The following is a 16,657-nucleotide window of genomic DNA, read 5'->3' as shown; positions in this document are numbered from 1 at the left end:
AAAGGAAAATGGTAAAACCAGAGGACATAATTTGAGGTTGAGGGGTGGTAGATTCAAAGGCAATGTTAGGAAATTCTACTTTACGGAGAGGGTGGTGGATGCCTGGAATGCGCTCCCGAGAGAAGTGGTGGAGAGTAAAACTGTGACTGAGTTCAAAGAAGCATGGGATGAACACAGAGTATCTAGAATCAGAAAATATTAAATATTGAACTAAGGCCAGTACTGGGCAGACTTGCATGGTCTGTGTATGGCCGTTTGGTGGGGGATGGGTTGGGGAGGGCTTCAGTGGCTGGGAGAGTGTAGATGGGCTGCAGTAGGTTAACACAGAGATTTTGGCAGTAGGAACCCAAGCACAATACCGGGTAGAGCTTTGGATTCTTGCCCAAAAATAGCTAAGAAAAAAAATTAAATTGAATCAGGTTGGGCAGACTGGAAGGACCATTCGGGTCTTTATCTGCTGTCATCTACTATGTTTGTTACCAACATGCATCACCTTACACTTATCCACATTAAACCTCATTTACCATGTCATGGCCCATTTCTCGAACGTGTTTATGTCACGTTGCAGGTCTTCGCAATCCTTCTGCAGCTTCATTACTCTGAATAACTTCGTATCATCTGCAAATTTAATCACCTCGCTCATCGTACCAATTTTCAGGTCGTTTAAAAATATGTTGAAGAGCCTGCAGTTTGAAAGCAGCTTTAAGGTTTAATCTGTAGTTGGAGATTATAGCACAGAAACTGCTAACTAGATTTATTATTGGAAATATTTTTAATTAAAAAAGGTGGGAAAAAGTAGATTCCAGCAGAATTTGTATCATAATGTCTCAATTGCTAGACCCTCCTATAGAACTGCTGACTCACTAAGACTTTACTGTAATTAGGGAAGAAGCAAAGATTTTGAACCCTGATGTTAGTCAACAATAACCTATCTGCAGCACAGAAAGCTTTTCGGGAGCTGGGAGAGGGGTTAAAACCTTTAGTAAAGAATGTAGATTCCTACTTATGGAAAGGGTGTGGAAAAAGTACAAAACTCTGAGAACTTCAATAGATGGCTCAAAGCCTGGTGTCATCAAGAAGGTTTTAGGTACACAGGACGATGGGGCAATATATTTTAGAAAAGGGGTGAAGACTTTGCTGTATAGGCGGTTTTTTTTGTGCCAGTTTTGAGAATGTTTGAATTTTTATCTTTGTATTCTGTTTAATTTGTGTTTGGTTTTATTGTCTATGTATTTCTTGTTCCTTGCCTAGATTTATGGATAGGCGAGTGATACATAAGTGATACATAAGTGATACATAAGTGATACATAAGTGATACATAAGCGAGTGACGTCAGTGAGATAGTTCTGGGCCAGCCAATCGCTGCCTGGCTGGCCTGGAACTTTCTCTCCGACGTTAGAATTGACGTCAGAGGTAAAGTCTTGTGAGTCCGGCGCTTGTACATGCCTGGCCTAGCTCAGGAAACCAGCAGGGAGAAATCGGCGTGGTGGCTTAGAGGGTAGGGAAAGAATGGGGGAAGTGGATAAATCGGCGTGATGGCTTGGGGGGGACAGGGGGGAGAGAAAGAAAGGCAGAAATAAAGAGGGGGCAGGGGGAGAGAGAAACAGGCAGTCAGGGGGGAGAGAGAAAGAAAGAGAGACAGAAAGAAAAGGGAAGTGGCAGAAATAAATAAATATTGGATTTACAGTCAGAAGAAGGAAGTGCAACCAGAGACTCATGAAATCACCAGACAAAAAGGTAGGAAAAATGATTTTATTTTCAATTTAGTGATCAAAATGTGTCCATTTTGAGAATTTATATCTGCTGTCTATATTTTGCACTATGGCCCACTTATACTAAACTGCAATAGCGGTTTTTAGCGCAGGGAGCCTATGAGCATCGAGAGCAGTGCAGGGCATTCAACACATCTCCCTGCGCTAAAAACCGCTATTGTGGTTTAGTAAAAAGGGAGGGGGTATATTTGTTTATTTTTGTACAGTTGTTCCCGAGGTGACATTGCATAAAGTCATCTGCCTTAACCTCTTTGAAAACTCACGGAATATAAATGATAATTAACATTTTCTCTGCGTACAGTGTGCTTTGTGTTTTTTAAAATTTTATTGTTAGTAGATCATTTTGACTTGGTTATTTTAAAAGTAGCTCGCAAGCCCAAAAAGTGTGGGCACTCCTGCTGTAGAGCCATTCTTGTATGACTGGATGAGCTATATTTATCTTTTTTTTTTAGTTGTTTAAATTCATGCAGAAATAAATGGCTAAATTGAACCTAATGCCTTTCCCTTTTTTAGACCTCTATACCATTTGAAAGACGGCAAATACTTCTTAAATTTAGTAAAAATATTCTGGAACAAGTGTCAAACCTTAAAAAATGAAGTCATATTGAGCATTGGAAAATAATAATAATAAACAACTAATAAAAATAGTATACATTTAGGGCTCCTTTTACTAAGTTCCGATAGTGGTTTTAGTGTGCGCTTATCGCGCGGAGGAATTTCCATGTGCGCTAGATGCCAACGCCAGCATTGAGTTGGCGCTAGTTTTCCCACGTAGCGCAGGGATTTGCGCGCGCTAAAAATGCTAGCGCACCTTAGTAAAAGAGGGGGGTAATTTTCCCCACCACCAAATTTCCCCATCCCGCCCCACCCGGCTACTTTTTCATGCCACCCGGCTGGAAAAAATTTCTGGGGAGAACACTGCGGAGGATGTGATAAGCAGAAGCACGCTACAGGGCTTCAAAGAGGGTCTGGACAGGTACCTGGAGGACAAAGGGATTGAGGGGTACAGATAGGAGTAGAGGTAGGTAATAGAGATAAGATTAGAGGCAGTTACAAAATTAGTCATGGACACTGTTCAGGCAATTAGGCCTGATGGGCCGCCGCGGGAGCGGACCACTGGGCAGGATGGACCTCTGGTCTGACTCAGCGGAGGCAACTTCTTATGTTCTTAACTCATTCCACAAATATTTCATAAATTCAGAGAGAGTCACTCTTTCATAACTTTGTGTTTCTTAGGATGCGGAGGGTCCACAGCTAGGCACACGAACTAGCAGCCGTGCCAAGTTGCCAAAATAAAGAAGGGTAGCCCACCAGGCTAGCCAAGCATTTGATCACCTGCTTCAACATGGGAGAGGCTAATCTGGATGATGCCACATGGTGCAAGAAAGCGCATGGTGTTAAATTTGCACAATCCTGGCAAGAATTCACATCAGGAGAGCCCAGGTACTCCATACCAACAAGTTTTTGAGACAACATTTGCAGTTTTGGAGAAGGAGGGAGCTTTGGGGAAAAAAAAAAAAAAAGATCGCTAAAAATCCAAGATGGCTGCCATTAAAAAACTCGTTCCAAACACACAATATTTTTTTTTACATTAAACAAACTACAAAAATGGCGATTTTATGATTTTTCAGTAACAGGAGGACATGCAGAAACCCTCATAAAAACTTTGAATTTCAAACCTCCCCTGATTCACCTCACAGGCTATTATAGCCTTTACTTACTGTGACCTGTGCTGAAAATGTGCTGCAGCCTGCCTCAGCTCTTTCAGAAGCTAGAAAATCACTGCCTCATGCTGGGAATGTCTCTACAATGCTGATCTTTGGGCTGCCAGTCAGACCCTATACCTGACTGTACCTCCACCCCTGCGGACCAAGGGACACGCTCAGGGACAAGTGGAGGTGAGAAGTCACAGCTGGCAACCAGCGAGACACCACCGAGTCTCCAACAGATGTGTAACAGCCTGCACTCAGACCTTCAGCAAGAAAGAGAAAGAGGGGGACGACTCCTATGAAGTAAATGCAAGCTGGCTGACAGGTACCACCAGGGATTGGCCTGTTAGCTGCAGACCAAAGTCTGTGTGATCTTAATGCAGAGCTGAATAATTGCTCCGAGCACCAGAACTACAAAAAAGGGACAAAAAAAACCCACACTGAATAAAATAAATTGTGGAGAGCAAAACAAACACTCCTGCAGGCACACATGCAAAGGGAAAAAGTGTAGGTGGAGCCAATGAGTCCAGTGAAGTACACAAGAAGCATAGAGAAAAAATCCAGAGTGGATTCCTTCTGCAAAAGGCATGTGGCCATGGGAATACTACCCATTTGTCTAGAATGTCTCACCTACTGCACTGGAAACAGTTTTAAAACTTAGGTTCAGAAACTGTCGGGTCTACTGGATGTCTCCCAGACAACTGATGTGACCTAGGTTATAAGGCAATATGAGACATTTTAAGCTCCCTCTCCACACATAATCTGATACCCTCAAGGTATTCTGTACTGCTGCCAGTTTAGGAGTTAGGCAATATTAGGTATAAACACAGCCTAAGGGCCATTTCTAACCCCCAAGTCAATTACATGATACACACATCCTTAGCCTGCCACTGCAGCTGTCACCTAATGCATAAAACAGGCAGCTTGTCTGCTGTACAGGTGCAGATGCAGTCTTTACTGCTGTTGGTGCCCCTTTTAAAGGGTTGTCTGCTGCAATAGGGATGCTTCAAGCCAGCACAGATAACAAAAATAGTAGCATGCTACTGTTCCCATTCAAATGAGCTGGCCTAACTGTAGACAGACTGGCATCTTTGGGTTATCAATGCTGTCAGTGTATAGCATTCTAATAGCTGCTCTCTGCAGAATTTCCTACTGTGCTCATTTTGATTTCCTTTCTGCAAAATTCTCTTTAGAACCATCTGTATACAGTCTACAGTTCCTCCATCCCGTAATGGGATAAGCATCAGCAAGAATTGCTTCTTTACTCCTACTGTTAAAATTCTTGGGTGTTCATTTCTTCAAAGATGCAAGGATACTGGAACAATACAGAAGATACATATTGAGGATAATGTGGAGATAACTGATCAGAAAAGAGAATGGGAAGAGAAAAACCACCATCCTCACACTTACACACACTTCTGTTTTTGTATATAATGTGAACAAAAATGATAATTAAGACATAGACAAGAAATGGCTATTCCTATGTGGCACTTAGCCTAATGGGTCAAACCAATGGTCTATCTAGCCCAGTACTCTATTTTCACCATGGCCATCAAGGTCACAAGTACATGGCAGAAACCCAAATAGTAGAAACATTCCATGCTACCAATCCCAGGACAAGCAATGGCTTCCCCATTCTCAATAGCAGACCATGGACTTTTCCTCAAGGAACTTGTCCAAAACCTTCTCATAAACAAAACAACTGCTATTACCACATCCTCTGACAATGATTCTAGAGCTTTATTTGTTGAGTGAAGATATATTATCCTGTTTAAAGTTTCATTGAGTGTTCTCTAGTGTTGTAATTTTGAAAAAGTTAAAAAAAGAAGAAAACCCACAATTCACTTTTACCCATTCAATACCACCACTCGGGACTTTGTAAACCGCAATCGTATCTCCCCCTCAGCCAAATCAGAAAAAGGTCTGGTTTCAAGAAGGGAATCAGCACAAGACAGCAGCAGGACAGACAAAATTAAGGCATAGTCTTGTGTCCTGTCACCATTATTACCCACTTTTGGCTTCTACTGCTCTAAAGTGGGGTATGTCAGTGCAGGGTAGCACGCACCAAAGTGCTACTGCAAACATTGGACCCTGCTCAGTGCAGTGGGAGCATGTGTGCTGCTGGGTTATCACCTCTCCCATCTAACTTACTGGAGCCCACACATCTCTTCCCCCAAAGCCTGCTTCAATGATATGGCCCTGTTGAAGCGAGTCTGAAAGTGGACTTAAACCATTAAACAACTTATCAAGATTATCTGGTAGGTAGCTGCATTATAGTAAAGTACTATGCCATACAACATTTTCACCTTTCCTTGCAATATCTTACTTACATGCTGTATTTCTTGTTGGCTGGCTCGGTAGTTTTTCTTGGTTAAATTGTCCACCAGATAGCTGATTTGAGACAAAGCTAGCGAGAGCGAGTCAAGATTCATTGCTGGTTGGGGCGGAAGCAGGCGGCCGAGCCCGGCGCAAAATCACCATTATTCCCCTTTAGTCACTTCAGAGACAGGTTAATTTTTTAGGTTAAGATAGCCTTTAATTGATCTTTATGTAGCTTCTTCAGTTTTTTCCCAGATGTCTTATTCTGTTCAGAAACATGGCACCTGAAAAAAGTGAACACACACACCCATTACTATAGGAGAGGCATTTTTTCATAAAAGATTCGTTAACACTTGGCTCCCTCTATCTCAACATAAGTGGGGAAGTATGCAGAGTATGGCTCATGGGATTTTCCAACCTCTGTTTATACAGAGGTTTGGGGGCAGTTGTGGATATTCCTTTTGAGTGTTGGTATGTGCATGCTTGCATGGGTGCTTTGTGCATCTGTTCAGAAATGAGTAAGGAAAGCAGTCTGAAAGGGGTTATCCCCGAATCACTTTTACAGGGCATCTGTTGTACATATACTACAGTCTATTGGAACTGCTTCTCACATGAATCTTCTGCGCAAAAAAAATGAATGCCCATTTCTCTTCCACCCCCAACAATACACAGAAACTGCATTTCTATAGCACAAATTTCCTCCACATCACCATTCTGATGACTAAGAAGAGCCTTCCCACTACTGTCCCCACTGTCTTACTACTGACTAGATCCTACCATCTCTGCTACTAGTTTACAAATGGAAGCAGACAGGCAGGTGTAACAGGTTAGGGGGGTGGGGGTCTCCCAATAACTGCACAAATAATGTGCATACATTTTTATTCTCTAAAGTTTCTACACTAGAAAAACTGAACTTTTCCTACAGAAATGCATTAAGCCATTTTTGGGGCACTTATTTCACTGAACAGTCTAAGAGCTCCTTTTACTAAGCTGCATTAGGGCTTTAATGCGTGGAATAGTGCGCGCGCTAGACGCTAAAGCACAGTTACTTACCGTAACAGGTGTTATCCAGGGACAGCAGGCAGATATTCTCTACATATGGGTGACATCACCGATGGAGCCCCCTAACAGACGTTTTCACAAGCAGACTTGCATGAAGACCTTCAAGCTTGCGATTGGCCCGCGCATATGCGCGTGCCCCTCCTGCCCAGTCTAGGGCATTCGTCTCCTCAGCTTGGCCTCAGTTCAGATAGCTAGCAAAGAAGCCAACCACGGGGAGGTGGGTGGGTTGCAATAATATCTGCCTGCTGTCCCTGGATAACACCTGTTACGGTAAGTAACTGTGCTTTATTACATTACATTACATTTGTGATTTCTATTCCGCCTGTGCCTTGCGGTTCTAAGCGGATTACAGTTAAAAGAGATCAGGACATTACCGAGAGAATTACATTACAACGATTTAAGTAAATTACATGTTGTGGTATAGAAATACAAGTATAAGATATCTGGATTTATCGATAGAATAACTTGACAGGGTTTAAGTAGTTACAAGGTTCAGTGGGGAAAACAATATAGGCAACTGAAGAAAGATACCTAACTTTGAAGGAATCAGTTAAGTGGATACCTAAGGGAGATGCTTTTTTTAGGAGAAGGTTAAATGGATACCTAAGGGAGATGCTTATTTAGGAGTTTGGATATTTTTCGTAAATGAGGTTCAAGGGGATGACTAGTGTGTTATTTGCTGGGGAGAGTGCATATGCAATTGGGGAGGGGAATATTAAGTAAGGACGTGTTTTTTGAAAAGAAATGTTTTGATTTCTTTCCGAAACACTTTGATGTCTGTTGTTTTGATCATCAGTTTGGTGATGGTGAGGTCAATTTTCGCTGCCTGAGTTGCTAGAAGGCTGTCGTAAAGTTTCTTACGTCGGGTACCATTATGAGGGGGGAAGGTGAAAAGATTCTGAGTTCTTCTTGATCTGGGTAGTCGGTAGCGGCAAAGACGGTTGTTCAGGTAATTGGGGGCCATATCATGGGTTACTTTGAAAAGTAAGCAGTAGAGTTTGAATTGAGTTCTTGCTTTTATCGGAAGCCAGTGAGAGTCTACATAGGCGGGTGTGACGTGGTCGAATTTGCTGAGCGAGTAGATGAGTCTGATAGCTGTGTTCTGAACGGTCTGTAGTTGTTTTATCATAGTATTTGGGCAAGGTAGGTAGAGGCTGTTGCAGTAATCTAAGGAGCTGAGTATGAGGGATTGTACAATGATCTTGAAGTGTTCTTTGGAAAAGAATTTTCTTATTTTTCTTAGGTTTCGCATGGTGAAGAATGCTTTTTTTATGGTTTTGTGTATTTGTGTTTGCATTGTGCAGCCTCTGTTTAGGTGTGTTCCCAGAATTTTGAGAGTATTCTGTATTGGATATTTGATTGTGTTTACATCTAGTTCTGTTAGGGATGGTTTTTGTTCCTTCTCTAGTAGTAGGAATTTGGTTTTCTCCGCATTCAGTTTTAACTTGTGGTTCGTCATCCATTTTTCTACATCCCAGGACAAGCAGGCAGCATATTCTCTACAAGTGGGAGACCTCCAAGCTAACCAGAATGGGATGGAGGCAGAGTTGGCAATTTAGGAGAACAGATTTTGCAAAACGGACTGGCCAAAATGGCCATCACGCCTGGAGAAAGTATCCAGATAGTAGTGCGAGGTAAACGTATGAACCGAGGACCAAGTGGCAGCCTTACAGATTTCTTCAAGTGAAGTCGAGCAGAGGAAAGCAACAAACGCTACCATCGATCTGACCTTGTGGCCAGAGACTCGACCCAGCAGGGAGAGACCAGCCTGAGCATAACAGAAAGAAATACAAGCGGCCAACCAGTTAGAAATGGTCCGCTTAGAAACGGAACGACCTAAGTGATTAGGATCGAAAGAGATGAACAGCTGGGGAGCAGTACGATGAGGAGCGATGTGCGTTAAGTTGAAGGCCAGCGCACGCTTACAATTAAAAGAATGCAGATCCACCTCTCCAGGGTGAGAATGGGGCTTCGGAAAAAACACAGGGAGAACAATGGATTGGTTGATGTGAAACTCAGAAACAACCTTAGGCAAGAACTTAGGATGGGTACGGAGCACCACCTTATCATGATGGAAGACAGTGAAAGGAGGGTCCACTAACAAGGCTTGAAGCTTACTGATCCGATGGGCAGAAGTGAGAGCAATAAGAAACACAACCTTCCAAGTGAGATACTTCAAGTGAGCCTGCACTAGTGGCTCGAACGGGCATTTCATTAAGAAAGCAAGGACCACATTAAGATCCCAAACCACAGGAGGAGGTTTAAGGGGCGGATGAACGTGGAAAAGGCCTTTCATGAAGCGGGAAACCACAGGATTAACAGAGATAGGCTTCCCGCCAATCGGCTGATGAACAGCAGCAATGGGACTAAGATGGACTCGAACCGAGGAGAACTTGAGACCAGCGCCAGACAAGTGCAACAGATAATCAAAGACAGCAGATAAGGAGGCAGACAACGGCTTCTGCTGTCGAGTAGCACACCAGGAAGAGAAACGGGTCCACTTCTGATGGTAACATTGGAGAGTGGACTCCTTCCGAGACGCCTTCAGGACGTCCAGCACAGGCTGTGAAAACTGGAACGAGGGCATTAAGTCTCGAGGAACCAAGCCTTTAAGTGCAGAGACTGAAGGTTGGGATGAAGCAGAGAAGGAAAAACAGGCAGAAGAAGAGGATCCCTGGATCTGAGTTGCAACAGAAGGGAAAACCACGGCTGTCGGGGCCACCGAGGAGCTATCAGGATCGCCCGAAGGCGAAGAAAGGCTTGAGCTTTCTGCAAAAGGAAAGGCAGCTAATACCAAGCAGAAGGAAACTCTCTTGGAGGCAGGTCTGGGGGTACATGACTGAAGTGAAGGGAGTACCCCTCCCGGATGATGGAAAGCACCCAACTGTCGGTGGTAAGACTTTACCATTGGGCATAGAAATAGAAACATAGAAAGATGACGGCAGATAAGGGCTACAGTCCATCAAGTCTGCCCATACCATTGACCCCCTTTTAAGTCTACTGGCCCCCTTAACTCTACTGACCTGCTCTATTAAGTCTATATCCTAGCGACCCTATTTATTGGTATGACTCCCGCAGTGATCCCACATAGGTATCCCATTTGTTCTTGAAGTCTGGGATACTGCGGGCCTCGATCACCTGTACTGGAAGCTTGTTCCAATGCTCTATCACTCGTTCCGTGAAGAAGTACTTCCTGACGTCTCCACGAAACTTCCCTCCCCTGAGTTTGAGCGGATGTCCTCTTGTGTTCGAGGGTCCTTTGAGAAGAAAGATATCATCTTCCACCTCGACCCGTCCCGTGATGTACTTAAATGTCTCAATCATGTCTCCCCTCTCCCTACGCTCCTCGAGAGTATAGAGCTGCAATTTGTTCAGTCTCTCTTCGTACGAGAGACCCTTTAGCCCCGAGACCAACCTGGTGGCCATCCGCTGAACCAACTCAATTCTGAGCACATCTTTACGGTAATGTGGCCTCCAAAATTGCACACAGTATTCTAGATGAGGTCTCACCATGGCTCTGTATAATGGCATCATGACCTCAGGCTTCCTGTTGACGAAACTTCTCTTGATACAACCCATCATCTGCCGTGCCTTAGATGAAGCCTTCTCCACTTGAGTAGCAGTCTTCATGTCTGCACTGATGATCACTCCCAAGTCTCGTTCTGCTGTAGTCTTGGTCAAAGTTTCTCCATTCAAGGTGTAAGTTCTGCATGGATTTCCATTTCCAAGATGCATGACCTTACATTTCTTGGCGTTGAAGCCCAGCTGCCAGACAGAGGACCAACTTTCTAAAGTAAGGAGGTCCTGTTCCATAGTATTCTGCAGATTGTAGCCGTTTATGATATTGCATAGTTTGGCATCATCAGCGAATAAGGTTACCTTACCTTGAAGCCCTTGAGTCAAATCCCTAATGAATATGTTGAAGAGGAGTGGACCCAGGACTGAGCCCTGTGGCACTCCGCTGGTCACTTCCGACGTTTTGGAGAGGGTACCGTTAACCATCACCCTCTGAAGTCTGCCACTTAGCCAATCTTTAACCCATGCAGTTAGTGTTACTCCTAACCCCATTGATTCCATCTTGTTCAGCAGTCTGCGGTGTGGGACGCTGTCAAAAGCCTTGCTGAAGTCAAGGTATACGACGTCTAAGGACTCTCCTGAGTCCAGCCTTCTTGTTACCCAGTCAAAGAAGCTAATAAGATTGGACTGGCAGGACCTACCCTTGGTGAATCCATGTTGACTGGGGTCCCGGAGACGATCCTGGAAATGATGGAGACGACCCCCAATGGGGAGGGGGGAAGGCTCCATGAGGAAGGGAGCTCGAAGGCTCGAACCGTCAAAAGACGGCCTAGTCTTTACAGGAGCCGGCGGCTGGGCCTTAGGTTGTCGTTGCTGCTGTTGTTGGGGCCGCTTCGGGGGAGGCCGGGAAAACGCAGGAGTAGATTCCTGCGGATACCTCCGAAGAGGAATTTTGTATTGCCGAGCCGGGGGGGGGGGCCTTTGGTTTAAGCTTCACCAGACAGGCAAAGGACCATTCGTGGTCCGACAGGCACTTGGTGGCCCCTTCGATAGATTCATCGAAGAGCTCATGACCCACACACGTTAGATTTGCAAGACAATCCTATAGATTCGGATCCATGTCCATGAGATGGAGCCAAGCGAGGCGATGCATGGTGACCGCAAAGACCATGACCCTCGAGGACAAATCGAAGATGTCGTAGGCCCCCTGGAACATATAGAGGAAGAGCTGGGAGAGGGTCTCTTCGAGGAGGCGAAACTCAATGCTGAAACTCCGGAACGTCCTCCCGGAACGAGCGGAGGGTGTCCACACAAAACCGGAGGCAGGATGTGAAGAGAAAGTTATAGTTGAGAACACGATTCGCCATCATTGAGTTTTGGTAAAGACGGCGACCAAACTTGTCCATCGTACGGCCCTCTCGGCCTGGAGGGACAGAAGCGTAAACCTTAGAGGAATTGGACTTCAAGAAAGACTCAACCACCAAGGACTGATGAGAAAGCTGAGAACTCTCAAACCCCTTAACCGGAATCGTCCGGTAACGGGACTCCAACTTGGAGGGAATGGCTGTGACCGCATAGGGGGTCTCCAGGTTCCGGAGAAAAGTTTGCTGAAGAACCTGGTGCCAAGGCACACGTAACGCCTCGCGGGGCAGATGATCAACACCCATCTCCTCCAGATATTCCTGGGTATAACGGGACTCAGACTGGAGGTCCAGTTTCACGGCCCTACCCATGTCAGAGATGAAACGAGTAAAGGAGGAGTGTCGAGAAGAGGACTCATCTTCCTGAGGAGACCCCGAGTGAGATCTGGGGGCAGCCGAGAAAGAGGGAGAAATTTCCCTCGAAGAGTAAGCTGGGGCCTCGAAGTCCTGCAAATGGGAGACTGAAGAGGCCTTACTAAAGTGTCTGGGGGGCATCGAGGAACGAACCCGTGCTAGGTGGGCCGGGGAAGATCCCGGGGTCCGAGGAAGTAACTGGTGATGCCTCGGGGAAGACTGGGTAAAGGAGAAGTCCTCCATCGGTTTCGAAGAAGGCACCTTAAAGGCTGGTAGCTACCTGGATGGGGAATACAACCCCGAGTCCAACTCGAGGACAAGAGTGTTTCTAGAAGGTTTCGTGGGCGGAGATCTGCCCCGAAGGGGCGAAGAAGCCCGGGGCTTCTTAGGAGGGGCAAACCTCAACAAAGTAATGAGGGAAAAACGACCCCCTGGTCTGGAACCCCGAAAAGTTACAGGTGACTCAAAGGATGAAGAATCACTCGAGGGAACCCAGCGAGTCTTGCGGGCAGGGCCTCGAGAAACGAGGGGGACGCTCAGGCTGGTCAGACTGAGACTGGGTCGAGACCGAGGTCAGAGGCATCGAAGTCAGGACCAGTTGGTTCATCGAGGAAAGCTGCGTGGTAAGAATATACCAGGAGAATGGTATAGAAAATTAAATAAATTTCTTCCACGACAAAATATGAAAGATAAGAGAATCCTTAGACTTAGAAGCCAAAGCTCTGCCAAGCATCCTGAAACTATACAAAACAACAACCTATACAAGATAGAAACTCTAAACAGCTTCAAACCAGTTTCCATTGATGACCTAAAAAGTACAATAGTATCCTTACACCCCACAACCTCAATCCTGGACCCATGCCCATCCAACACACTTCTAGCTACCAACAAATCTTTCCTGAACTCCATCTTACCTCTAATTAGGAGTCCCTACAATCAGGCATAATACCACAGAGCTGGAAATCTGCTGTAGTAAGACCAATCCTAAAAAAACCACCATGGACCCAAACAATCCAAGCAGCTATAGACCAGTCTCAAATCTCCCATTTGTCTCAATAATACTGGAAATGATAGTACTCACACAACTACGAGACTTCATGTAAACAAACACAATCCTCTCCAACTTCCAATCAGGATTCAGGAAGCACCACAGCACAGACCCGAGTACAGCATTTTGCACCCCTTGGAGATGGAAAAACCATGTCAGTACGGCATCATGGATTCTGATCGAGTGTAGTCTGGATAGGAATGAATGATCGATAGTATCAAAGGCTGCACTAAGGTCTAGCAGGACTAGCAGTGCATCTTTTCCCTCATTAAGGATTTTCCAGCAATCATCTACAATGTCTAGAAGCACCATTTCCACAAGATGATACCAAACTACATTAGCATCAAAGCTACAAATTTATGTCCCCAATCGATCACTGAGATTTCAAACAGAAAAACAGCTGGTAGGAGGAAATGATGTCATCCCAGCAAATGGCTGCTTAGAGCGGGAGCTCCGTCGGGGCTACTGAGCATTGTTAAGTTAATATCTTCCAGTATGTGATAAAAACTGGTTCTCGGGGGATCTTGAGTCTGCAAAGTTATGGTGACTCGGAAAAGGTTGGAGAAATTGAAATATTTTGGAGAAGTTGGAGAGAAATCGTGTACAGGGATGTCTGGAGGGCCGCTGGAGAAAAGAAAGATGGCGGCAAGGCAGTCAACTCAATTGGAGTCGGAAGATGATGGTATTCCTGTTCAACAGTTAGAGGACGGCGAGGAGGCTCCAAAATTTATGCAGGCGTGGTTCTGAGAGCTGAAAGACGAGATAGTTGGGGTCCTTGTTGATGTTAAGGCGGCATTAGTGGAGCTTCGCTCGGAAGTTAATGAGCTGAGGGCCTGGGTTTCAGCTTCAGAAGACCACGTGGAGAACTTTCCATTTCAGTGTCGGGTATTAAGGAGTCTACCGATCGACTATCAACTGAACGACAAGATCTACAGGCGCAGGTAGAGGATCTGGAAAACTGATCCCGATTCTGTAACCTGCATTTTAAAGGAATACCAGACGTGGAGGCTCATCGGGAATGTAAGTTGGTGGTGCGGGAGTTTTGTGAGCAATTGTTGAGGGCTGATGGAACAGCAGTGCCGGACAATATGATCTTATTACGGGCACATCGCAGCTTGGGGCCAGCTCGTGAACAGGGCACCAAGTATATCACTGCCTGTTTTGGAGATTACACCCTGAAGGAACATGTTATGCAGGCAGCACGGTAGCAGGCGAATTTTGTTGGAAACACCTGGCTGTGGGAGTATTTCAAGATCTGGCTTGGTCTACGCTACAGAAACACAAAGCATTTAAATAAATTGCCCAGGCTTTGTGAGCAGGAGGCCATAAATATTGCTGGCTTTTTCCCTTTGGTGTATGGTTGGCTGTAAATGGAAAGTCTAAACAAGCAAGTACAGTAACAGAAGCTTGGTCGGTGATGAGAGAACTGGGATGCAAGAATCTCCCCGACAATTCACAAGCCATGGATATAGCTACTACTTCCAGGATAAGCAGAATATAGACCTCAGTGTTGAGATCTGGCAAAAAAACCTGCTAAAGCTGTTACTTGAAGTCTCAGCCTTGTGCCGTTTGTGGACTCTTTTTTTATACCTGTGGGCAAGAGTAGCAACTGTATGGTTGTCTGTTTACTTTTGCTTACATATTTTGATCTGCATGTGGATGAATCTGTTGTATGAGTGGGTCAATTTCTAGTTTGAGTGGGCTGAAGGGGGAAGATGTACTGGTGGATGCATGTTGGGGATACTGTGTCATAGTTTGTTTCTCGACTGTTTGGGAGTGGGAGGGATGATCTTCTCCTGCTTTTGATGCTCTCATATTTTCTAAAGTGGCTGGGCAGTCTGCTGGTTGCATATGGTAAAATTATGGTCTTACCTGTTAATTTTCTTTCCTTTAGAAGCAGCAGATGAATCCAGAGACTAGTGGGTATAGCTCACATCGACCAGCAGGTGGAGATAGAGAACTGATTAACAGTTGGCCTTAAAGCCTGGTGTTCCTCCTGTTGATTCAGTTATGCATTTTGCCCAAGCAGCCCGAAAGGAGAATGAGCATCCACAAAACTTCATTCCAGTAGAAAATGTGCCACTCAGAAACGAAATAATACAATTACCAACCATATCCCAACTGAACCAATAAACAAACACCCTACACGTAGAGAGTGCACTTGGGGAGGGGCTCTGGATTCATCTGCTGCTTCTAAAGGAAAGAAAATTAACAGGTAAGACCATAATTTTACCTTCCATAGCAAAGCAGCAGATGAATCCAGAGACTAGTGGGATGTAGCAAAGCAAACTCAAACCGGGTGGGACGCCAATGCCGCCTCCGCCAGCACTGCAGCGCCAAAACTTGCCTCCGCACGGGCCGCTACGTCTAAACGGTAATGCTTCGAAAAGGTATTATCCGATGACCAAGTGGCCGCCCGGCAAATTTCTTCCAAAGACATCCCCCCGGACTCCGCCCAAGACGTAGCCAATGCCCGAGTGGAATGAGCATGAAGGTGCTCCGGTACTTTCTTCCCTGTCAACACATAAGCCGAAGCAATCGTCTCCTTGACCCAACGCGCAATGGACGCTTTAGACGCCGCCATCCCCTTGTTTTTACCCGCGAACGACACGAAGAGATGGTCCGACTGACGAAAATCATTCGTCACCCCCAAATAATGGAGAAGCATACGCCGTACATCCAGTAGACGCAAAGACAAAAATCGTTTACCCCAATCCTCCTTCCGGAAGGACGGGAGGAATAAACTCTGGTTCACATGAAATGAAGAAATAACCTTAGGCAGGAAGGACGGCACCGTCCGCACTGACACCCCCGTCTCCGAAAAACGTAAAAAGGGTTCTCTGCAAGAAAGCGCCTGAAGTTCCGATACTCGCCTCGCCGAAGCCATCGCCACCAAAAACACTGTTTTCAGCGTGACATCCTTCAAAGTGGCCGCTGACAGGGGCTCAAAAGGTGCCCCCTGCAACCTCCCAAGGACGAGTTTAAGATTCCATGATGGACAAATTCGCTTTACCGGCGGGCGGATATGGTGAACCCCTTTGAGGAAACGGACCACGTCCGGCTGCAAAGCTAGCGACGAGCGAGCCACCCGGCCCCTGTAACAGGCAATGGCCGCCACCTGAACCTTTAAAGAGTTATAGGTTAACCCTTTCTCTACGCCTTCCTGCAGAAAAGCAAGAATAGTCGGCAGAGATGCATGGAAGGGCGCAATTCCCTGTCTTCCACACCATGCATCAAAAATCTTCCAGACTCTCGCATAGGAGGCCGAAGTCGAAATCTTCTTAGCTTTAAGAAGCGTGGCAATCACCTGTTCTGAATAGCCCCTCTTCTTTAGCCTTGACCGCTCAAGAGCCAGGCCGTAAGACCAAAGTGGGCCGGATCTTCCATCCAGATTGGACCCTGAGTTAGTAAGTCCGGAGTTACCCGGAACGTCACCCGATCGCCTACTGAAAGCTG

At 45.6% G+C, this 16,657-nt stretch overlaps 1 protein-coding gene across 13 annotated transcripts in view; it reads right to left on the bottom strand.

Annotated features, from left to right (window-relative positions):
* CNOT1 (CCR4-NOT transcription complex subunit 1) overlaps positions 1-16,657 on the bottom strand; it is a 1,050,915-nt gene that overhangs the window by 965,098 nt on the left and 69,160 nt on the right. For all 13 annotated transcript variants that reach the window (XM_033940598.1, XM_033940586.1, XM_033940591.1 and 10 more), the window contains one exon: positions 5,812-6,084. In XM_033940598.1, coding sequence (XP_033796489.1) covers positions 5,812-5,913 — 102 coding nt within the window. In that variant the 5' untranslated portion in view covers positions 5,914-6,084. The remainder of the gene's footprint in view (positions 1-5,811; positions 6,085-16,657) is intronic.

The sequence above is a fragment of the Geotrypetes seraphini genome, chromosome 4 (assembly GCF_902459505.1).
Source record: "Geotrypetes seraphini chromosome 4, aGeoSer1.1, whole genome shotgun sequence".
In the NCBI taxonomy this organism is placed as follows: Eukaryota; Metazoa; Chordata; class Amphibia; order Gymnophiona; family Dermophiidae; genus Geotrypetes; species Geotrypetes seraphini.
This window is presented reverse-complemented; position numbering and strand designations above follow the sequence as displayed.